This window comes from Anabrus simplex, chromosome 8 (assembly GCF_040414725.1).
Source record: "Anabrus simplex isolate iqAnaSimp1 chromosome 8, ASM4041472v1, whole genome shotgun sequence".
NCBI lineage: Eukaryota > Metazoa > Arthropoda > Insecta > Orthoptera > Tettigoniidae > Anabrus > Anabrus simplex.
This window is the reverse complement of record NC_090272.1, coordinates 211,638,623-211,663,583: the sequence shown is the minus strand read 5'-3', so window position 1 is coordinate 211,663,583 and position 24,961 is coordinate 211,638,623. Positions and strand designations below refer to the sequence as shown.

General features: G+C 37.6%; 1 protein-coding gene across 3 annotated transcripts in view; it reads right to left on the bottom strand.

Annotated features, from left to right (window-relative positions):
- LOC136878988 (peptide transporter family 1) overlaps positions 1 to 24,961 on the bottom strand; it is a 292,467-nt gene that overhangs the window by 13,400 nt on the left and 254,106 nt on the right. For all 3 annotated transcript variants that reach the window (XM_067152653.2, XM_068229020.1, XM_067152654.2), the window contains 7 exons: positions 24,573 to 24,662; positions 21,063 to 21,337; positions 19,913 to 19,995; positions 15,014 to 15,181; positions 11,293 to 11,541; positions 4,917 to 5,141; positions 2,528 to 2,616 (listed from right to left, as the gene is read on the bottom strand). In XM_067152653.2, the coding sequence (XP_067008754.2) occupies positions 2,528 to 2,616; positions 4,917 to 5,141; positions 11,293 to 11,541; positions 15,014 to 15,181; positions 19,913 to 19,995; positions 21,063 to 21,337; positions 24,573 to 24,662 (1,179 nt within the window). The remainder of the gene's footprint in view (positions 1 to 2,527; positions 2,617 to 4,916; positions 5,142 to 11,292; positions 11,542 to 15,013; positions 15,182 to 19,912; positions 19,996 to 21,062; positions 21,338 to 24,572; positions 24,663 to 24,961) is intronic.

Genomic DNA, 24,961 nt, shown 5'->3' with positions numbered 1-24,961 from the left:
ACTTCAAATAGAGTACCTACTGAGTAATTCAGTTCAAATTAAATCAAATCAATCACCACTGATCTGTATTTAGTGCTGTTGCCAAAGTAACAGTTGGCAAATTATAATCCTAATTTCATTCTTATAAACAAATATTTGCCCCAATTTGTCCTCTTGAATTCCAACTTTATCCTTATAATATTATGATCCTTCCCACATTAAAAAGAAATAAAGCTCCACTCAAGCTTATTTGTTTACTAATGTCATTCTACGCCGTCTCTCCACTGACAGCTCGGAACATACCGTTTAGATGACAAGCTCATCTGCTTATGCCCAAGTCTTCCCAGCTCAATGCTTGCAACATTTTTGTAACACTACACTTTTGTTGGAAATTGCCTGGAACGAATAGTGCTGCTTTCCTTTGGATCTTTCCCAGTACTTGTATCAAGTAATCCTGGTGTTGGTCCCATACACTGGAACCATACTCTAATTGGGGTCTTACGCTCCCTCTCGTTTACATCCTTACTCATCATCATCATCATCATCATCATCATCATCATCATCATCCTCCTAAACCATCTCCAGTTACCCACAGTTGGTATATGAGCCTCCTCCATCTCATACTGTCCCTGTACCATTCCTCCTCCACCAACTTGTCCCAATCATGACCTCATCCTTACTACAACCTCTAAATTCTCTCATAACCCTATCAAGAGATCTGTAACCTTTATTTACAATTCCATTTATGCGATTATCCCATTGAAGACTTTTCCTTATATTAATACCTAGGGACTTACAGTAATTCCTCTGAGATACTATCACCCCATCAACATGTTGCAGGTACTAGTGTTATTCACTTGTACAAAAAGAATTATGACTTTAAGTAATATCTTCTGTAAAAATTGTACCTAAGATTGTGTCAGAGATTTGAATTTTTAAGAGTGATTTGTTGCTAATTGCATCCTTGTTGATACTGTCTACAGATAGCATATATTTTTCACCAGCTGTTATTAGATAGATAGGTTTATTTATCATCAATAGATTATGTTCACAATTATAGAGGATTCCAGAAAAAAAATAACAAACAAACAAACAAACAAACAAACAAACAAACAAACAAACAAATAAATAAATAAAAATGAATCTCCTAAAATTTTTTTTTTTTTTTTGCTAGGGGCTTTACGTCGCACCGACACAGATAGGTCTTATGGCGACGATGGGATGGGAAAGGGCTAGGAGTTGGAAGGAAGCGGCCGTGGCCTTAATTAAGGTACAGCCCCAGCATTTGCCTGGTGTGAAAATGGGAAACCACGGAAAACCATCTTCAGGGCTGCCGATAGTGGGATTCGAACCTACTATCTCCCGGATGCAAGCTCACAGCCGCGCGCCTCTACGCGCACGGCCAACTCGCCCGGTGATCTCCTAAAATAATGACCATGTTTAAACTACCCAAATCTAGAGACATTTATACAGAGAGCACCTTATGTTCTTGAGGATGTTAGGGCATGTCTAATTTTAGAGAGTGGTGAGTGAAAAATGTCCACTGGTTCACCCACCTCATTCAGGATTTTAGAGCCCTCAGCAGTCATGAGTTTACATTAGCCACAAATAAAAAGGTATCAGAGTTTGGTAGTCCTGAAACACATAATTTCTTAGATATGAACCTACAAAATGGACCTTAAAGCATTCAGGTTTCACATGCTGGTGTCATTAATGCAGTTATAAAAATTATAATTTAAGAATTCAAAGTTAGTGGTGTATTTAGCCAGGTTCAGTGACACACCAGATGCAGAGTCTATAAAATTTGAACTAGACCAGTTCTGTTCTATAGCGGTGAGGCTAAGACAATCAAGAAGGGAGACGGCAGTAAGAGGAAGAATGCTGGATACTTCCTACTCAGTCATAATAGGAATGAGGACAGCCTGAAAGAATTATAAGCTAGACAAATAATTCATTATCCCAACAGGACTAGCTCTAGCCAAATACATAAACTACTGTGAGAAGTTGAAGAAATCTGGGAGGGCCAAGAAACACTGAAATACTGCTGTGTGTTCAGTGCATTAAAACAGTGATGATGGCATCATTCAAATTTCAAGATCATATTGGCATTCTGCTTATAGAATCAATACCTTATTTTTATCTTGAATGTTATATTAAACATAAAATGTTGAGTTTGATATAATTTTAACCAAAAGAAATTCAAAAGAGAATTTGCTTTACGTCGCACTGACACACACAGATCTTATGGTGATGATGGGATAGGAAAGGGCTAGGAGTGGGAAGGAAGCAGCCTTAATTAAGGTACAGCCCCAGCATTTGGCTGGTATAAAAATGGGAAACCATATTCAGGGCTACTGTCAGTGGGATTTGAACCACTATTTCCCGAATGCAAGCTGACAACTACATGCCCCAAACCACACAACCACTCGCTTGGTAAATAAATTCAAGAGCATTAATATCAAGTTAAATATAATCATAATAAAATCTTAAATGGAAAATAATATACTGTTAGTATTTTATTTAATGAATGTCATAGAAATGAACCTACCTGATTATTGGCATGCCTTCTTCTGACTTCTCAATCTTATCCTTGTCGAAAGTGGTGACGGTTCTGTCTGCGACTAAAAATGTAGAGGCCTGGAAAAGAGAGAATATATTCCATAACTCACTTCTACGTATATGTAACATACAGCAAACTCCTGATTATCTGGTTTGCAGATTATCTGTATATAGTTTGGCAATTTAAAAAAATAATAAGTCAAGTATGAAGTACTGGATTCCATTTTATATATTTTTTTTTGCTAGGGGCTTTACGTCGCACTGACACAGATAGGTCTTATGGCGACGATGGGATAGGGAAGGCCTAGGAGTTGGAAGGAAGCGGCCGTGTGAAAATGGGAAACCACCGAAAACCATCTTCAGGGCTGCCGATAGTGGGATTCGAACCTACTATCTCCCGGATGCAAGCTCACAGCTGCGCGCCTCTACGCGCACGGCCAACTCACCTGGTGGATTCTATTATTATTATTATTATTATTATTATTATTATTATTATTATTATTATTATTATTATTATTATTTTACTTTAAGTACATTTCAATATGGACCATAACATGAGATTGGTAACATGTAAGTGGTATGTTCCAAGCAGTGGAGAGATGGTGTGGAATTACATCAGTAGATGAATAAATTTCAGTGGTGTCTTTAAAAGTAGGAAAGATCACAGTATGAAGATAAAGGTGGAATTCAAGAGGACAAATTGGGCCAAGTATTCATTTATAAGAAGGGGAGTTGGGGATTGGAATAACTTACCAAGGGTGATGTTCAATAAGTTTCCAATTTCTTTTAATGCAGAACAGTTCTCCAGCCATTGCTGACCGCTCAGTTTTGGGCTTCTTCTGTAAACTTTACTCTGAAGGAGTCCAACAGCGATATAGAGTACAATACCCTTATTGTTATTATTGGGGAATAGGGTGGTGTAGAGGCTTAGCTGCTAGCCTGTCATCCCAGTGACAGTGGTTTGATTCCTGGTGTTGCTGGGGTGGGAAATTCAGTTGAATATCCCGTGCTGTCAGGAAGGGCATGCGACCTTAAATTCCCAGCCCCAACTCTTTCATGCCTCAGTGCATGCAGGGACTCTGAACAAGCAGGATAAACTGAGGAAGATTATTATTATTATTATTATTATTATTATTATTATTATTATTATTATTATTATTATTATTATTATTACCGAGCTCGATAGCTGCAGTCGCTTAAGTGCGGCCAGTATCCAGTATTCAGGAGATAGTAGGTTCGAACCCTGCTGTCGGCAGCGCTGAAAATGGTTTTCCGTGGTTTCCCATTTTCACACCAGGCAAATGCTGGGGCTGTACCTTAATTAAGGCCATGGCCGCTTCCTTCACAGTCCTAGGCCTGTCTTGTCCCATCGTCGCCATAAGACATATCTGTGTCAGTGCGACGTAAAGCCAATAGCAAAAAAAAATTATTATTATTATTATTATTATTATTATTATTATTATTATTATTATTATTATTATTATTATTATTATTATTATTATTATTATTATTATTATTACTGTATTATTCATCATGAAGATTATGTAGACTGTGGTTAACGTTGCTTCAGTTGTGAGAGTTTCATCTTGTTTACTGTTCAGACTATACTGGAGCTTCTGTTAGGAAACCAGGGAAGTCCAGCGGCCCTTCTCCATTAATATTTTTCTTTCACCCAAGGTTGTTCCACTGGCCTTGCAGTTCTATACTGTAGTTCCACTGCTTTTCTTACCGCATTTCAATATGAACTACTTGCTCATACGAACGCTGTCCCAGATATCTGGACCGAGTTCTGTTGAAATACAATAGCAAGGTACAGTATACAGTAATCAGTTGTGTTAAAAGTACAGTGGCAAGAGCGTGCTTATTGAATGATGTCAACTAGACGAAAACGCGTTGTTGTAAGCATAGAAAAAAACAACAGAGTTTATGCATTTTTATTTTGACATTTAACTTCCAAAAATATTTACCATGTGTCATCTGAAGAAATGCGTCAACCGAAGTGGCTCGTTCTACTCGGGGTTCTACTGTACACTCGTATTTTGGGGGTACAACGAAGGTAAAACAATTGGATTTTTGAGGTATGACAACCAAAAAGTTTGAATACCACAGGTAAAGACTACTAAGGAACCTAGTGAGTAAATGTTCCAAGTTTGAGGTTGATATCTTGAATAATTTTCGAGTTACAGTTGTTTGAGGGCAGCAGTGTAATTTCTTTCTTGGAGGCTTCAACTATCTGGTCTACAAGGGGTAGCAGCCTCCATTCGGGGCCTGTCCTTAGTGTGTTAAGGGTGAATAAAACTTGGTGGGGGAAAAGGTTGACAAATAGCAAGAGCTCTAGCCATTACAGAACATGTAACTAACAAAGAAAGTTATTATACCTGTTCAGAATGCAGCAGCAAATTTTCATTTCCTTCCACACCTCCACACTTCCATGTTAAAGAGGCTTCTTTCTGTCCTTCAATACCTGTTATAGTTTTTTCCCACATTTCCATATTGGCCAAGTTAAATGGAATGCTATCAAATTCAAAAGAGCAGGCAACAGGATTTCCATTGTATATTCTCACTTGTGCTTCTCCCGCAGCTGGTAAGACTGCATACGTTGGCTGAAACAAAAAAAACATCTCTTTAGAGAGGATGTACCAGTAAAAGTTAAGAACTGGTATACTGGGACAATTTAAAAAATCAGCCCAAAGAAACACACAAAGAAAGAAAGAAAGAAAGAAAGAAAGAAAGAAAGAAAGAAAGAAACAAACAAACAAAAATCTGGAAGGAAATCATATGCTGCATTAGGTCACAAAATAGAGCTTGCCCAATCAACTTTAATTATTATCATCATCACCTCTGGTTCTCCACTCTAGCAGACTGAATATGGGTATGAATAAATCTCTTCCATAATTTTCTATTGTGCCACCACTTGTCTTCCAGTATCTTCTTCCATTCTAGGCTCCTCCTAAACTTGTCCTTTTGCACCTACATCATCCATCCACTACCTCTAGCTTGTTTTCCGGATGCTTCTCTTTCAAACTAGGCTTTGGGTGTTCAGGTTGATGCCATCCTCATCAGATAACCAAACCATTTTAAACTTAACTTCTCCAGAAAGTTAAAGGCAGTTCATTACAGCCATAGTTGGAGGTGGACTGGTTCTGTCCTGTCTGTTTTTTTAAATATTATTTTTATACTTGACCTGAGGGACTTCATCTTGGTTGAATCTGGCTGTTGTCCCTTCAAGTCAGGGTAATAGTTTCTAGTCTATGGGTTAAGATGGGAAGTAGGTAAGATTTGTACAATGACACTTTAGCTTCCTGAGGGAAACTTTTGTCCCATAGAAACTGTGAAGGACTATAGAAGTTTGCAGATGGTTGAACCTCACTGTTGTTTGTTGACAAAATGATGCCAAGTTATTTAAAATTCTGGGCTGTTTTAATGTCATGATGTCCTGGTTTCAGTGCAACAGCTTTGCTCTCTCTGCTCATCACCAAGCATACGAATTTGGTTTGGCTGGTTTTAAATCCAAACCTGTCGAAACCTCCCTTCCACCAATTAAGTCATTGTTGAACATCATCTTCACTCTCGCTGCATATCATGAGGTCACTTGCAAACATCATTGCATTTGAGTTCCTGTCTTCCTTCTTGACTAAATTGATGATTTTGTCCATAATTTTGATTTAATTTTGCTTCAGTAATTTAAAATTGTTTATTACAAAACTTCACTAGCATCACCTGTGAATTATTTGTGTGATATATATACGCAGAAGGGAAAGTTGGAGGTTCACCAGGAAATGTACTGCCTTTCAGAAGATGGATGACCAGGTGAGCAGATATTATTTCCATCAACCACAAGGAAGAAAAAAAGGCCTCCTGTTGGATCCTGCCATATGCTTCGAGGTCAATTCTGAGCAGGTACTGGTGGTGAATGAGGAGGAGAGAGTCATCTACTGCCCATGCATCCCTCGCTTGAGTGAGAGCTATAAAACAATTGACACACATGGTAAGTAAGGGACTTCTCTATGGAGACAGGTGAGCTTTGTTTAAGAACATGAGTTCCTATCTCAAGAAGCTGAGCTTTTTGTTGGCAGATATCAACATCTTTCATTAAATATTTGGAAGATCCATTGCCAATATTAAACTGCCATTTATAATATTGTCATTAGATAATAATTATATTACATTTTAATTATGTATTAAAAAAGTATTGTTTTTCAGATCCTTCTGGTCACCCGCATTTGCAGCTGGATGTCTCTTTTACCAAGAATTAATAAAAATGAAAATAGCTACAATATTGATAGCCATTCATAATTATTGTATTATAGTAATACTAGAATCAGAGATAAGGCTTTTTGAGGATGATGTTGTACTGTATAGGGTAATAAATAGCTGAGTGGCTCAGACAGTGGCTCAGCTGGCCTTCTGACCCCAACTTGGCTGGTTGGATCCTGGATCAGTCCAGTGGTATTTCAAGGTGCTCAAATACGCCAGCCTCGTGTCGGTAGATTTACTGGCACGTAAAAGAACTTCTCTGGGAGTAAATTCCGGCACCTCGAATCTCCAAAAACCGTAAAAGTAGTTAGTGGAACATAAAGCAAATAACATTATTAATTAGTAATAAATAAGTTACAGGAGTGTGAGGGACTGCAAAAAGACGTTGACAATCTTGTGAGATAAACAACATACAATGGTACGGTATAACTGTAAATGTGATGAAAAGTCAGGCTGTAAGTTTCGCCAAAGGAAAAGTTCTCTCAATTTAAAAATAATAATTTATTGATGATATCAACAAATTCCCACATGAACTGGTTGTCAAATTGACAAAGTAATATATTACATTAAATACATCTTTTAAGGGGGGGGAGAAATGTATGTTTATATCATGAAATCAAGCAGGTCCATATAAATGAGATCAGAGTATGTTCACAGATCTTCAAATCACAGCAGTGATGTGTTGAAAGTACCTCAAGGGCATTACTGTAAATACCTAGGAGTTAATATAAGGGAAGATCTTCGTTGGGGTAATCACATAAATGGGATTGTAAATAAAGGGTGTGGATCTTTTCACATAGTTATGGGGCTATTTAGTAATCGTAGTAAGGATGTAATAGAGAAGGTGTATAAGTCTCTGGTAAGACCCAAGTGTATGAGACCCTCACCAGAATTACTAGATATGAGAACTGGGAAAGATCCAAAGAAAACCAGCACGATTCGTTTTGGGTGATTTATGACAAAAAAAGTCTTGACTTGTTGGCTGAATGGTCAGCGTACTGGCCTTCGGTTCAGAGGGTCCCGGGTTCGATTCCTGGCCGGGTCGGGGACTTTAACATTCATTGGTTAATTCCAGTAGCTCGTTAGATGGGTGTTTGTGCTGTCCTCCACATCCCTGCAACTCACACATAACACTATCCTCCACCACAATAACACGCAGTTACCTACACATTGCAGATGCCACCCACCCTCATAATAATAATAATAATAATAATAATAATAATAATAATAATAATAATAATAATAATAATAATAATAATAATAATAATAATAATAATAATATAAACCAACTACAAAGCAAATTGAAAATAGAGAAGAAAAAAAGGATTCTCAAGAACAAACAAATAAGATTGTCATTAAAAACTGTACAACACAAACAATATGTCATATCTGATGAAGAAAGGGCAGCCAGGTCAGCCAGAATGAAGAGGTTTTGGGAAAGGAAGAAGATGATGCAAGTTAAATCTTCAGTTAATTCTTTGTTAACACAAATGTATTTGGGTTTGATATAAGTGCTCCAATGTGGGTGTAAACTATGTAAATAAATAAATAAATAAATAAATAAATAAATAAATAAATAAATAAATAAATAAATAAATAATAATAATAATAAAAAGCGGATTCGTGAAAGGAAGGCAAAAAGAAATACTCCATTGACCCTGGAAGAAAACTAAATGTGATGTCATCCGATGACCTAACCTGAATGTTTCACCCACCCACCCACCCACCCGACCGACCGACCATCTGCTTTTATGGCTGTCACCCAGGTAACAGATTGTTTATCTAGTCTTTTCTTAAATAATTTCGAAGAAATTTATTGAATATTTCTCTTTATAAATTATTCTGCGATGTGTTGAATTATTGCCAATGTTCATACTGTTGTATCATGGAAGTCACTTCTAGTACATTTCGGAGTTCAACTATCCCATTATATCTGAATCACTTCCGTCATCTGCTGAGGAACAAGATGAGTCAGAGTCTGAATCAAAAGCAACACATAATAATTGTTCCCATTCCCTCCTCTATTATACCATCATTTTTGCTGTAATTTTCCTCTAAGGCGATAACATGACTGCATCCTTTCCTCCATTCTTTGACTGTGATTTTTGACAGTTCCTCTCGAGCTCCCCAGTGATGTGAAAGTCACGTCAGGAGAGATCTGTGCTGTAGGGAGGTTGCTGAAGAGTTTCCCACCCAAATCTCTTAAAGTGACCCCATGCTCGAGATGAAGAAAGACATGTAAGGGCATCAGTTTTCATCAGACGACGATGTGTGTGGCTAGGTACAGATGTGGTTCTGTCGAAAGCCTCTCAGGTTTTTCAAGAATGGGACTGACCTTCTTATCAGCCAGTGGGATAAATGTCTTAAACACTGGGCAGGGTGACTCAGACGGTTGAGGCACTGACCTCATAACCCCAACTTGGCAAGTTCAAACCTCGCTCAGTCTGGTGGTATTTCAAAGTGCTCAAATACTTCAGCCTCATGTTGGAAGATTTACAGGCATGTAAAAGAACTCCTGCAGAACAAAATTCCAGCACATCACCATCTTCAAAATCCATCAAAAGTAGTTAGTGGAACATAAAACCAGTGACATTAATAATTATGTCTTAATAGTTCTGGTGGGTACCTTTTGCAATACGAAATGTTCTGCTATAAGTTTTGAAGGTGACCTATTTTCATTTGACTCCCCCTTATATTTGATAGTTTTTTCTGGTCGATTTGACTTCATAGAGGAGTCTTGATCAAGAAACAGATCTATCACTACAAGGGGTCTATTAATGCAATTAATCAGTATAGATTTATAGTGTGAGAGAGTATTGGAAGAAAGACTGAGGAGGAAGCTTGTGTGCCCAGACAGTTGGTATGCAACACATTAAGGAAAAAACAAGTTAACAGAGTGGAAGTGCAAATGATAAAAGCTATGTACAAAAACTGTGTTAGTAGTGTGAAGACTAGTATAGGAAAAACAAAATGGTTTATAGTTTAAACTGGTCTCCGACAGGGAAGTGTACTATCCCTCACACTATTCATCATAGTCATGGATGAAATTCATAAGTACGTTAAACAGAGATTGGGAAGACAGCTAACAAAAGCCATGTTGTTTGCAGATGATACAGTGATATGGGATGAAGATGAAATGGAAGTGCAAAAACAAGTAGATGTATGGAATCAGAGAGAGAAAAATTTGGGATGAAAGTAAGCACACAGAAAAGTAAAACAATAGTGTGATGACAACGGGAAGGAAGGAAGGAAGGAAGGAAGGAAGGAAGGAAGGAAGGAAGGAAGGAAAGAAGGAAGGAAGGAAGAGGAAAGATAAAATTGAATGGTAAAATTCTGGAAGTGGTTAAAAGTTTCAAGTACTTGGGAAGTGTGATCACAGAAGATGGAAAGATAATCGAGGAAATTGGGAAAAGAATACAACAAGCAAACAGCTTCTACCAGAGTGTAACGGGTATTTTTTGGAACCAAGATGTCCTGAAGAAATGTAAGAAAGTATTATATTCAACCTATTATGAACCCATACTAACTTATGCAGCTGGATTGTGGACTACAACAAAATGAAAGGAGAGTAGAATACAGGCAGCAGAGATGAAATTCCTAAGAGGTATTGAAGGCAAGGCCAGAAAGGATAGAATTAGAAATGAAGAGATAAGGAACAGGGCAGGAATCTTGAAACTTCAAGACATGATAGAAAAAACAAAGCTAAAGTGGCATGGGCATATGATGAGAATAGGAGAAGAGAGAGTGCCAAAAAAAGTTTTTTCAGAGAAGATAACAGGAGAGAGACCACAAGGAAGACCTAGAAAGAGCTGGACAGATTCAGTGTAGGATTGCATAGAGCAGAGGGGAGGAAAACCAGAAGATTTTCTAAAAAAGGAGAAGAGTGGTGGAGAGACAGGCAGCAATGGAGGTCCTTGATTCACAACCCGACCAAGGAAGCTGGAAACAGGAAATGAAAATGATGATGATGATTATTTGTAGTGTTTAATTCAAGGTCTACTTTCTGAAGTTGTTCTTCTTCTTCTTCTTCTTCTTATTCTTCTTCTCCTTCTCCTTCTCCTCCTCCTCCTCCTCCTCCCTATGAGTGGGATAATGGAGCACTGACCACCACCATTCTTCTCTGAACACTCGTTTCTTACCTCTAATCTCCACTGCTTTCTCTATTTTGGTAATCCACCTCTTCCGACTATCATTACTAATTCCTGCGCTGCCTCCATAGACTTGCAAATTATTATTACCAGATCACCTGCAAAAGCTGCCACGGCAAGTTTTTCTAGATCAGGAGTAATCTCATAACCAAAGGTATCAGAAATAGTCCAGTCAATTCTACAAGAATGAAATTAGTAGATAAATCGAAAAGAATTGGAGATAGAGGAAACCACTGAAACACTCCTCTGTTAAGTTCAATGAGGTGTGATATCCGATGAGTCTATTAATTCTCATAAGATGCCCTTTATTTTCAAGCTGGACTTCATGATTACATTATATGCCACTTACCTCAAGAGAAAATTCTATTCCAGCGGAGATCAAGAAGGATGCTGCCGCCAACAGACCTCCCACGCCTAGTCGCTGCAATGGTTTGGTCAGGAGATTACACTTTGACAGCAAAGGGTAGATACCAGTCTCAAAAATGGGGATGAAGATCAGAATAAGAAGAGGGTTCACGACTTGCATCTGGTCGGGTTTCAGGGACCAACCGCCGAGTTCTCCACTCATTCGAGTTGCTTGGAAAGTCCATCGCGACCCCTGCAAATATAAAGGTTACACTGGTAATGTTGTAAAGCACTGGCACTTCGCTGAATGCAATACTCAGTATAAAGTAAAATCCTGTTAAAATGCTTGTCAAGGGACAATACCATGTGTTAACTGCACGTTAAGTGGAAGACAACCAAATACAGTATGTATGCTATAAGAGATATAAAACATGTTCAATTAATTTAGTTTTTTAATTGAAATATTGCATACCTACACAATATTTTGAATGCTACATGTGCTATGAAATATGCCATATAGTGTGTTTGTGGCTTACAACACTAGATCTATTAATGACACAGTTCTACCATGCTTAATTCTTACAGGAAAAAAGTCTTGTTAATCACAGTTTCTCTCATACACAAACCTGAATAATGAATAATAATATTTTCCCATCATCATCTTCCTTTCTCCTCATCCAGCTCCTGCCAGCTTGGGGATTTCTTTCCTTTTTTTTTTTTGCTAGTTGCTTTACGTCGCACCGACACAGATAGGTCTTATGGCGACGATGGGGCGGGAAAGGGCTAGGAGTGGGAAGGAAGCAGCTGTGGCCTTAATTAAGGTACAGCCCCAGCATTTGCCTGGTGTGAAAATGGGAAACCACGGAAAACCATTTTCAGGGCTGCCGATAGTGGGGTTCGAACCTACTATCTCCCGAATACTGGATACTGGCCGCACTTAAGCGACTGCAGCTATCGAGCTCCGTGGGGGATTTATGGCACTTCTCCACCTTCCTCTCTCCTTCCACCATTCCTCTTCCATCACTTTATCCCACTCCAGGTTTCTTCTTCTTGCACTCCTCTTTATTGAATTTGATCCATCTTGTTCTAGGTCTCTCCCTCACTCTCTTTCCCTAAACCTTCATCTCTATCATCTGTTTTGGTATGCTTTCCTCCTCCTCTTTACATGTCCAAACAATCTTAGTTTACTTCTATCAATTCTCTCATTTAGGTTTTCCATTCTGACCTCCGTTCCCACGTCTTCATTTCTCAGCCTGCCTTACCTTGTCTTTCCTATCATACTTCTCAGGTATTTCATTTCGCTGGCTTGAATTCTACTTTCTTCTCTTCTTGTCATTGTGCAGGTCTCAGCCATATTGGTTAATATGGGAGCATAATACATTTTGTACACTATCTCTTTACACTTCATCTGCCTCTGTGGATCCGTGGTAGAGTGTCGGCCTCCGAATCCCAAGATAGCGGGTTCAAACCCGGCGGAGGTAGTCGGATTTTTGAAGGGCGGAAAAAAGTCCATTCGACACTCTGTGTCATACGATGTTGGCATGTAAAAGATCTCTGGTGATACATTTGGTATTTACCCGACAAAATTAATTAAATCTCAGCCATAGACGCCCAAGAGAGATCCGGTTTACTCTGTCATCTAGCGGACCTAGAGTAAAATGGAACATCGAAATTGACGAGCAGACAGCCAGATGGCATCAAATCGAAATGTCTGCACACGGTAACTGAGGTCTTCTTCTTCTTCTTCTTCTTCTTCTTCTTCTTCTTCTTCTTCTTCTTCTTCTTCTTCTTCTTCTTATTATTATTATTATTATTATTATTATTATTATTATTATTATTATTATTATTATTATTATTATTATTATTATTATTATTATTATTATTATTATTATTATTATTATTATTTACACTTCCTTATTCCAGACAAGTTTTCTTACTCTCTGGTAGAATGCATTGCCCTGTTGCACCTTATTGCTGATCTCCATGTCAAGCCTTGTATTCTGCATTAATTCATTTTCTATACAATTTAACTGTGAATTTACACTCATTATTCAAAAATTTTGGACTGAAGATGAGCAAAACAAAGACAGTGGAAATGACCATCAACAGGGAAGGAACAAACTCAAATATATTTCTGGAAGGAGCAAAAATCGAATCAGCCTCCCACTTCAAGTACCTCAGAAGCACAATATCGAAAGCCAACACTGTTAGGCAGGAAATACTCAGCAGGACACAGAAAGCATCGAACTTCTACAGTCAAGTCAGAAATCTCCTCTGGGATTGCAAAATACCACAGAAAGCGAAAACAATCATGTACCACACTTACTTTGTACCAATCCTCACGTACGGTTTAGGGACATGCACCCTACTAAACAAAGACTTCAGTAGAATCCAAGCAACTAAAATGAGATTCATTAGAACCATGAACCAAACAACCAGAAAGGACAATATCAGAAATGAAATGAATAGGAAAGTAGCTGGTATTGAGGTTCCTATTATCAGTGTCGTAAAGAAATGCAGACTTCAGTGGTATGGACACATAATGAGAATGAACAGGGAAAGACCTGCCAGAAAATATTTCGACATCTCGTAGGAAGAAGACCACAGGGAAGACCAAGAAAACGTTGGATAGAGACTGTAAGATCAGATGTGGAGGAGAGAGGATAAAAATGGGAGGATGTACTGGATCGGAAGATGTATGAAGACAGAAGGAGATGGCGAGCGCTTGTACATCACACCCGGGAAACTGGAGTTGGCATAGGATGATGATGATTCTTGATGTTGGTGATGGTATGCCTAATAAATCAATGAGTTGTTTCCGTTTAAGAATGCTTCCCACATCATCATCATCATCATCATCATCATTTCCCAACTCCAGTTTCCCAGGTGTGGTGTACAAGTGCTCACCATCTCCTTCTGTCTTCATACATCTTCTGTTCCAATACATCCTCCCATTTGTGTCCTCTCTCCTCCACATCTGATCTTACAGTCCCTAAGATTTCTAATTTATCCAACAAAGAAAGTACTTTTAATTTAACATAGATACTTGTGTTCAGGCGGCAGCGCACCGGCCTCTCAACGCTGGGTTCTGTGGTTCAAATCCCGGTCACTCCACGTGAGATTTGTGCTGGACAAAGCGGAGGCGGGGCAGGTTTTTCTCCGGGTACTCTGGTTTTCCCTGTCATATTTCATTCCAGCAACACTCTCCAGTATCATTTCATTTCATCTGTCATTCATTAATCATTGCCCCAGAGTGTACGACAGGCTTCAGCAGCTGGCACAATTCCTATCCTCGCCGCTAGATGGGGGCTTCATTCATTCCATTCTTGACCCGGTCGAATGACTGGAAACAGGCTGTGGATTTTCATTTATGGCCTTGTTGGCAGAGTTTCAGACATTCTGAAATGGTGCATTTACACAGCCTGCCTACCAATTTTGACATTCTGATTGTGCTGCTGACTACCAAGGAAAGCAGAATTCTGCTGGATATGAACTATGGCTAAGTTGATTTAATTTTACTATGCGGCATTGAGTGCTCCGCCAAAGATGCCAATAATTATGACCAAGTCTGAAGATTTTTGACCACCCTTCAAAAATCAGCTATCTCAGTCAAAATTAAGCCTGTGAGTTGGACACATTATGAATGAGCTCCCTTTGTTTGACAGGATATAAATAAAATACATTTAAATCAAACAGTTTCAGTTTTAATTTTCTTTGCCACTCACCTGCTGATCGAAGAGTGCCCAGAAAAACGGCAGTGGGAGATACAGATAGAGGACCTTGAGCGCAGCCTTCACATCGTTAATCATCTTCTTGTCGTGTTTGTCATCTGCATAATCCAGCCAGTGTTCTCGTTTCTCTCCCTTCAACTTGCTCTTGCGAACCAGCGCATGCTGAAATATAGTTTATGTCCATTACTTGAAAAGAACAAGCAAACATCAACAAAGCATGGAAAATGTCTGCATGAGCAATAAATATATTGATGAATGCTTAGTTGTCAGAGAAAAATAAAGGAAATACATTATAAGCTCACGGCAAATCAGGTTCAAGATATTAGACTGTGATTAATGCACCACCATGTATCTGGCACCCTGCTATTTGGTGATTGAGGTTCATTTGGACCACTATCTGACTGCCTACTCTCCCTTCACTTTGCTGTACATCTTCAGGGAAAAGAATAAATCCAAAACACCCACTAAATGGATTTCTTTTCAAGAAAGTGGATTTCATAAACAGATTAGTTTCTCTATTTGTTTCAAAAGTTCTGTCAAGTATACTTTTTTATTACATAAGGCACAGTTTATATGTTTCCAAGACAATGAACCCATGTTAACTATGACATTTTAGAAGGTTATACAATATTAATGCCGGACCAATGGTCTAGCGGTAATGAACCTGCCTTTTACCTGGAGGCCCTGGGTTCGATTCCTGGATAGTCGGAGATTTCTACTTTGATCTGAGGGCTAGCTGAAGGTCCACTCAGCTTACATGATTACAATTGAGAAGCTATCTGATGGTTAGATAGCTGCCCCGGTCTAAGAGCCAAGATTAATGGCCAAGAGGATTCATTGCATGAAATAAATGTTATGGTTAAAAGCTCACATTGACTGTGATAAATATTTTGAGAGAAGTCCGCATAGTTTTCATATTATAAACAATGTATTCACTTATTAAAGTACAATTATATCAAGTAGGACATGTTTCATCCCTTCTTCTGAGACATCTTTAGCTACTGAAATGAAATGGCGTATGGCTTTTAGTGCCGGGAGTATCCGAGGACATGCAGGTCTTTTGATTTGACACCAATAGGCATGGAGCTGGACTTTAGCTATGTAATCTATATATATAAAATAAGAGTTTTGTCTGTACATTGCTCAGAATTTAAAAAGAATGGTATTCCTGTTTTGGTCGTGTCCACAGTAACAAGGAAATGGACTTTTTAATTTTCCGCCGTGTGTGTCTGTCTTTATGTATGTATGCACATACATCACGAGAAAATGGCTGAAGAGAATTTAATCAAAATCGGTATGCAAAGTCGGTGAGGGAGGTACTACAATCTAGGCTATAAATAATTTTATTCACGCAGTGTGAAATAATAGTTTAGGGGAAGGCCTAAAATATAATAGTCTGATATTTATGTTATTAGTGGTCCTATCGATAAATACTACATAAGTAAAGTTATGTAGAATTATATTTCTGATCAATTATGTCTAACACTTTATTTCTTTCCTAGTTGCTTTACGTCACACGAACACAGATAGGTCTTATGGCGACGATGGGACAGAAAAGGCCTAGGAATGGGAAGGAAGCAGCCGTGGCCTTAATTAAGGTACAGCCCCAGCATTTGCCTGGTGTGAAAATGGGAAATCACAGAAAACCATCTTCAGGGCTGCTGACAGTGGGGTTCGAACCCACTATCTCCCGGATGTGAGCTCACAGCTGCGCGCTCCTAACCACTCGGCCAACTCGCCCGGTAATACATTTTTACCGTACCGGCTATGATAACAGAGATATTCATGAATTTTGATTTTTGTTGCTAAGTCCATATCAGTGCTTAACCACAAGAAAATGGGCAAACTGACTTTAATAAAAATTGGTATGTAAAGTCTGGAAATAAATGACTACAATCTAGGATGTCAATGATTTTAATTATGCTGGATGAAATGGTAGTTTAGGAGAAGGTGCCTAAAAATTATCTTTTAAAATACCAATGTTATTGGTCCTACCAAAAAGTATTACATAACAAAAGTTATAGATAATACAATTTTTTTCCTTTTTTTACAATTTGCTTTATGTCACACCGACACAGATAGGTCTTACAGCGATGATGGGACAGGAAAGGGCTAGGAGTGAGAAGGAAGCGGCCATGGCCTTAATTGAGGTACAGTCCCAGCATTTGCCTGGCGTGAAAATGGGGAACCACGGAAAACCATCTTCAGGGTTGCTGGCAGTGGGGTTTGAACCCCCTATCTCCCAAATGCAAGCTCACAGCTGTGCACCCCTAACCACACAGCCAACTTGCTCGCTGAATACAAGTTCCAATCATTTATGTCTTGTACAGTTTTACTGTACCATCCATGGTACAGAATGCTAGACTTTTGCTGCTTAGTCCATATCAAAGATGAGCATTGCTAACATGGAAATATTGTTTAATCATGTTAACTGGTGATGGTTTTTGTCATGATTGTCTTAAGGCATGGTCGTCGGTCCATACTGACAAGGTACGGTAAATTGTGAAATGATTATAAAACATGAGAATTTTTTATGTAAAGGAATGATTGCTTGAAGAATAATGTAAGAGGGAGCCATGAAAGAAGGAAGGATTCCCTTTAAATTAGATCCCCTAATATCACAGAGTCGGAAGAAAACTAAATGCGAAGGCCTACCATATCGAAAGCTCCTAAAACTGATCAACAATTACATTACATTGACCATTGTTGTTATGTGATTTGTCTCTTATGCTGCCACTCATCTCCGATAGATGGGATTACTGCTGCATCCCGAGTAAAACAGCCTGCCTGAATACTGGCAGAAAGTAGCTGGGTAGATAACTTTGCACATGCTAAATGATTTTCCTGTCAATGACAGGTACTACAGCTAGTAAAATTATATGACACAAGATGATGCACCGTCTGTTTTAAAACATATCACAATAGTATAGGCTATCTCACATTGAAAGTATTTGAAAACATAGTCCTGATGTTGAAGGACAGTCAAATAAGCCTATGTATGTTCGATATTCAACCCGAAGGCTGGTTTATCATTTACAGCTCCACCAATAGCTGTCATAGATATCCGAGGTGTCACTGAAGAGGCATACTAGAGAAATGAGGAGTGAGGTAGTTTCCTGCTGCTTTTCTACTGAGCCGGAAGTTGTTATTACATATCAGTCTGCCAAGCCCTCTGAAATTTGTGCATCATCCAGCTCTATGAGCGATATTTTTACACCATTCCTAACAGGGACTGGCTGCACAAGGAATGGTATTACTAGAATCGCTCATACCTCAGTCACTTTCATATTGTCAAAGCCAAGGATGAGACTGAAACAGGTCAATCGAAGTAACAAATTTATTCTAGCCCATACCAGAAGACATAGTGCACTGTAAACACTACATCCCGCCAGCAAAAGCATAAGCCTATGTAGGGCAAATTGTATTAGCATAATTACACTTGAAGTGTAATTAATTATTAAAAACTTAGAAACGTATGGTTATATGAGTTGATGTTTATAAATTACAGTGGAATATTTTTAAGTAAACGATGTGTTACATTTTTATGTAGCAGGTTGGATCAGACAGAACTCCTCTCAAAAAAAAAAAAAAAACCTTAAAACCAATTCTTATGTTTTCTAGGTTGTATCTCAGAAGCTGGAGATACCCTTAATATTCCATCTGAGTTTGACTAGTAATTTAGACATCAACAGTTCATGATCGCATCCAAAGTCTGCACCTGGCCACTTTTTTGTCGCTTGAATGGCATTTCTCCATCTTCTAGAACCAAAAATGTAATCGATTTGTTTCCTAGATTTCCCATCAGGTGTTGTCCAGGTGTATAGATGATGATTTTGCTGCTGAAACACACCCTGGTAATGAAGAGATAATTGGAAACGTAGATACTAATAAGTCGTTTTCCTGCTTTATTTCTAATGTCTAATTCATAGAAATTGACTACATCATGCTCTTTATCATTTCCAACTTTGGCATTCCAGTCTCCAGTCAGAAGAAACACATCTTGTCTGCATATTTTATCCATTGCTGATCATAAAATTCATCAAATTTTACATCATCAGCCTCAGTTATTGGAGCATATTGAAGTATTATGGTCATTGTACTCGTAAAATACTGATCCCTGACCCTTGCTGATATGACTGATCACTAACGACTTTATGTTCTAAAACAGTTTTTGGAATGTTATTGTCCTAAGTAGAATATTGTGTATTCTCCTGATTGAAAATGTACAATCCCTGGCCATTTTAATTCAGTGACACCTAAAATATCAATATGCAACCGGTTCATTTCTTCTTACACAATTTCTAATTTGTCTCGACTCATACCCTACATATTCCATGTGCCTACAACCCATCTGTCTTTACAGCTTCAGGTTCTCTTTTCCTGAACGGTAGCACTGACAGTTTTTGTTGCATCATTAGCATCACCATGAGTCTAGAAAATTCCTAGGTTCTGCCTCCGTAGCTTGACGAGTACCTTCTAACCTAAGGGTCCCATCTTCTATGTACTATATACATTGAAGTTAAAATAAAATTAAAGAAGTAACAAAAACTAATCACTTTGTAACATTTTAAACCTTAAACTCTCAAAAAAATTCCTTAGATTTTATGCACAGCACAGTATTCATGACAAAACTTTTTTAAGAAGTACTGCTCTAGAAAGGTAGTATTATGGACTTACAGATTTGGTTTGGATAATTTGGTACCTTGATTAATCAGATCTGGGATAATTGGGGTCCTGCTGGACCAATAAAACTGGAATTTTACAACATTTACAACTGATGACACGATTAAAGTTTTATCAGTGATTGTGAGCATAGCAGCAGACATGGTCTGAAAAATGTGGAGTTCTAGTTAACTTTAGAGCCATTAAGAATTCTCTGCTTTTGAAACTTACTGATATACACTTCACGACATCAAGGACCACATTGCCTTGGGGTTTCTTCATCACATACAACCTCTTACCAATTAGAAATATAACTGTGAACAAAGAGAAAAAAAGACAGATTAGTATTTGATGTAGCCCAGGAAACAATGAAATTTCTCCAAAACCATTTTTCTGTTCTTTTCTTCTGATAGGTAACACAACTCTGAAAATTTTAAAAATAAGTCTACCTCTCTAGCTATAAAATTATATGTTTTATAGTACGGAAGGAGAGGATAATAACAACACAAACCAAACTTCATCTTGTCAATGCCCTGATATTTCCTATCAGCTTATATGCCACAGAGACATGGAGAAATTTTTGGGATTTGGCAGTCAAAGTTCATGTAAAGAAAAAATCTGTACATCTTTCTATTCCAATTTAATATACTCTATTTTAATTGGAGAATATATTTTAATATAGAAAAAACGTTTAGTTGCTTTCTTAAAAAAGTAATTGATCAACCTGAGGTACAAATACAAAGTTTTAATTTTGTTAAATTTATTCGCATTCAAGGAACTAAATCTATGGAGTTTGATCTGAAGAAGCCCTAAAAACCAGAGCTACCAATCACTTGGTTATATATAATAAGTACACATTATTTCAAAAACTGATATACTGTACATCAAAATTTAAAAATATTAAAATTGATTTATACCATTTTAATTTCCCAGTAATTGGGAAAGAGACAATTATATGGGAACATTGAACTTTCAATAACACATGCTACTCGTCATTCCAGAAAATTAGCACAGCCCTGTATGACTTCATTTCAGGCAAGTACATTATTTGAAGAAAGATTTCTTGTACCGGTACTTTGAGCATTGTGGTGACAATGCATTCTGGTTGGAAATGTAGTTAATGTGGCAAAGTAACAGATGTCAGTAACAGGTAAAAGCCAGGAACTGTCAGTTTTGACCCAATGTGCAATATTTTTACATTGCTGAAAATTTTCTCCATATGGCTTGGACAACACCATGCAGGTTGAATAAAATTAAGTCTTTCCTAAGTAAAGTCTAAAAACAAAAGGGATGACAAGAACTTCACTAATGTATTAGAAGTAGGATGCATTTAGAAGAGACAAGTTACTCTTCTACCCAGTCCACAACAAATTACACTTACTGATCGAGATGACCATGAGTACGGCAGGCACTCCAAAGGCCAGTGGGTAGCAAGAAGACTGGTCCAGACACTTGACGTCTTCTCTGAGCACAGGTGTGAGGAAGGTCGACACTAGACTGCCAGAATTGATGGCAAAGTAGAAGAGAGAGAAGAACTGTGCCAGCTGCTTCTCTTGCTGCGGCAACACAAACTGGTCTCCTCCAAACGCTGAGACACATGGTTTGATGCCACCAGTACCAATAGAGATCAGCAACAGACCCACAATACTTAACTCCCTGGAACAGAAGTCACAGCCACTGCCATGTACAAGATCACCCAAATGGACACAAGTTATTTTTTGCAGTTTATTTTATGTAGAGCTTTTACACATTGTTCTATAAAGGTGTCTCAATGGTGCTCTAGCAGCCACTGTAATGAAACAATGTTAATTTCACAAATGGAAATACATAAAGAGCTTTTGATATTCACAATTGGTGAAATTAACTCAGATCTGCCCAAGACATTATTTATGACTTTCATTTCTTTGTTCCACCTATTCAGTACAATATAATTTCAAGTCTAATTAAAATCAAAATACAGAAATAGTACATTTTTATTTTCTTTCTTTGGTATTTCAATACAAATAGTAACGGGATCGTAAAGAAAGGTTACATAAATCTTCATATGGTTATGAGAGGTTTTTTCTTTGCTTTACGTCGCACCGACACAGATATGTCTTACGGCTACAATGGGATAGGAAAGGCCTAGGAAGTGGAAGAAAGCGGCCGTGGCCCTAATTAAGGTACAGCCCCGGCATTTGGCTGGTGTGAAAATGGAAAACCACGGAAAACCATCTTCAGGGCTGCCGACAGTGGGGCTCGAACCCACTATCTCCCATTTACTGGATACTGGCCGCACTTAAGCAACTATATAAAGCAGAGGGCGTATAAGTCTCTGGTAAGACTTGAATTTGAGAACACGTAATACGGCAAACACAATGACAGTTCACTGGTGGGAAGAGGGAGAAATAGAAAGAGAATTGAAAAATATAGAAAGTAGCAGAGTGCTCCCATCATGGAGTAGACAGAAGGGATGAGAGGGACGTAGCAACGCACAAAATGTTGTTATGGTTTCTTAGAATTGAATTGGCCAGGGACAAAAGGTACTAAGCCAGTTATTGCAAATTTTCAGACATTATTAATTAATGTATTTATAGTTTTTAATTTCTAATAAGTGCATTCAATAATATTGTCAATGTAAAAACCTACAGTAACAAGAAAGATTCTACTAATTAGACAAACTTTACAATGAAGTGATGTATAAAGCAATATACTGGAATGTTTATTAAAGGCAGTTTAATACCAACCATAGAGAAACCTCACAAATCATATATGTGTAAGCCAACATGACACAGAAATTCACAAATTGGAATTGCAAAATCAATATTATTATCATTTAAGGCTATTTGATAAACCTGATTCTAACCAGTGGTGAATGTCCTTGATAAACGGACATGAAATGTCCACAGTAGAATGGTTGCCATGTCCTCAAATTAATTAACTTTACACTGAAGTTCACCCTAGCGAGTAAATCGCTATCATCTATTATACCATTTTATCCAGAAATACTTGCTGATTCTCTTTGATTAATAGGGGTGTAGAATTTAAATTCCTGGAGTAAGTCTTATGAGAAGCTCTTGCCTTTAAAGCCAAACTTTCATGACTTTTATAGTAGAGTTCTAAGAAATTTCTTCAGGAATGTTTCAATATCATTCCATACAACACATCCATATTCAAGTTCGCTTCGAAAATATGTATTATATAGTGTGGTCAAAGTACATATGTTTTTCAGTTCTTAAGAGTTTCTTGTTATGGAACCTAAGGACTTTTATTGTTCATTAACGTGTGCGGTTTGAAAGACGTACTGTGCATTATGAGTCCTAGATCCTTTACTGAATAATCAATAAAACATCATATCTTAAAGAAGATTAGATTAAAATATTTAAAGAAAATGTTGAATTACAGTTTGAACAGTGCAAAAGGAACTGGTATGTCCCACGCAAATAGAATTAAAATTGTTTAACTTTGTATACAGGATCTGTGAAATGGTAGTGGGAAATCAAGACTTCTGTACAAATAGCTTCATGGAGAACTAGTGCAGCGAGTAGGCAACATGAAGGGAATAGAGGGGGAATATTACACTTTGGCGCTACACATCTGGCTATAAGTCTTGAAGCAGAGAACATGTCAAAATATAACAATAAAACATGTTTCATACTGAAAATGAAATGCTGTGTCTACTACTGTACTTTTAAATATTGGCAGCTTAAATGCCCAAACAACTTATTTTGAAGTTTTATTTTCTTAACTCATTGAATGCAAGATTTAATTTTGATCAACGTGCTGAAAAGCTGGTTGCATTATTTTATCTGGTTCAGGATATGTAAGCGGAAAATGGCCACAGCCCGAGTGACGTCACTGTTGACGAGCCGCCTCCTGCGCGCTATTACTAGGTGTAGCAAAGTCAGACAGTGCAACTATTTGTTTGGCATATTTAACTACTGTGAACGATACTTAAGTGAAACCATGGTTTACTGTGTTCTGTATGGTTGCAACCACACAAGCACTTTGAAAACATCAAAGGAAGGAGGTGTAGGTTTTCACAGATTTCCCAATCGAGAAAAATCTCCAGAGCGATATTGTGCTTGGCTATAAAAAGTTAGTTGCGCTAATTTCTCACTAACTCCACATAGTTTTGTATGCTTGACACATTTCAGAGAGCAGGACTATGAACTCGTGATTAAATATAGAGCTGAACTACTAGGACAAAATAGAAAATGTGTGTTAATAAAGGTCCTGTGCTTGCACTAAATATGAGGGGAATGACACCTGTTCCTGTTGCAAAGCATGCATCTACACATATTACAAATTAATTTGAAATATGAGATATTAGTTTTATCCATATGAAGACAATGTGTGGTATTTAACACACTATAATTTAAGACAACATTAGAAAAGTCCTTGTGCCAAACAACACACATCACACTTCCGCGCATTTCATTTATTGTTTCACTCTCTTTACAACGGCAGAAGGCATCGCTTCATAATGTTTGCACTGACATCAGTTGGTTGTTTTCCTATCTCTCCGAAGTAACAGATGCCGGTGATTCATTTTCTATTGCAAGTGATAAATATCACTGTGGATCTGTATTGAAGATACTATACTGTAGGATGCTTATTAGTTTATTATTAATATCACCTATTCAATACATTAAAATTTTTAAACAATTAGGAATTTATCATTATTATCATATGAATGTGAGACATGTTTCGCCTTTTGTGAAAGGCTTCAAAGATTCCACATAAAGACTTTATCAAATATACATCCAAAAAAATTGAAAGCCACTTTTGTCTTGCTGTAACTCTGATAAATAGTAAGTGCTAGGTTTTGTAGCATGACTAATTATCTGCTGCAAGATATAAATATCTCTCACTGATAAACACTTATTATGGTACATAACTTGAGACTTACCGAGCAGGAAGATCTAAGGCACCTTTAGCAGATGCTAGTGATATGACCACATTTCCCAGGGCATATACAAGGGACAGGTAGAAGATAGTTCTGAAAAAGAAGAAGAAAAAATATTGCTGTTACCAAAAAAATGTATTTTACAATTAATGACAACTTTCAATATCTTATACTACACTCACGGCCATTTTAATAGAAATTACTTAATTATCCATGAATTAAATAATACACAATTTTTGGAAGTTTTTTTTCTTTCTTTGTCTCTTTCCTGTTGTTTGTTATTTATTTATATTAATAAAGGTGATGTTAAATAAGTTACCATACCTCCTGACACATCCTATACATTTTACAATTGCATGGCTCCAATACACTCAGTTAAATTGTGCAGTTTA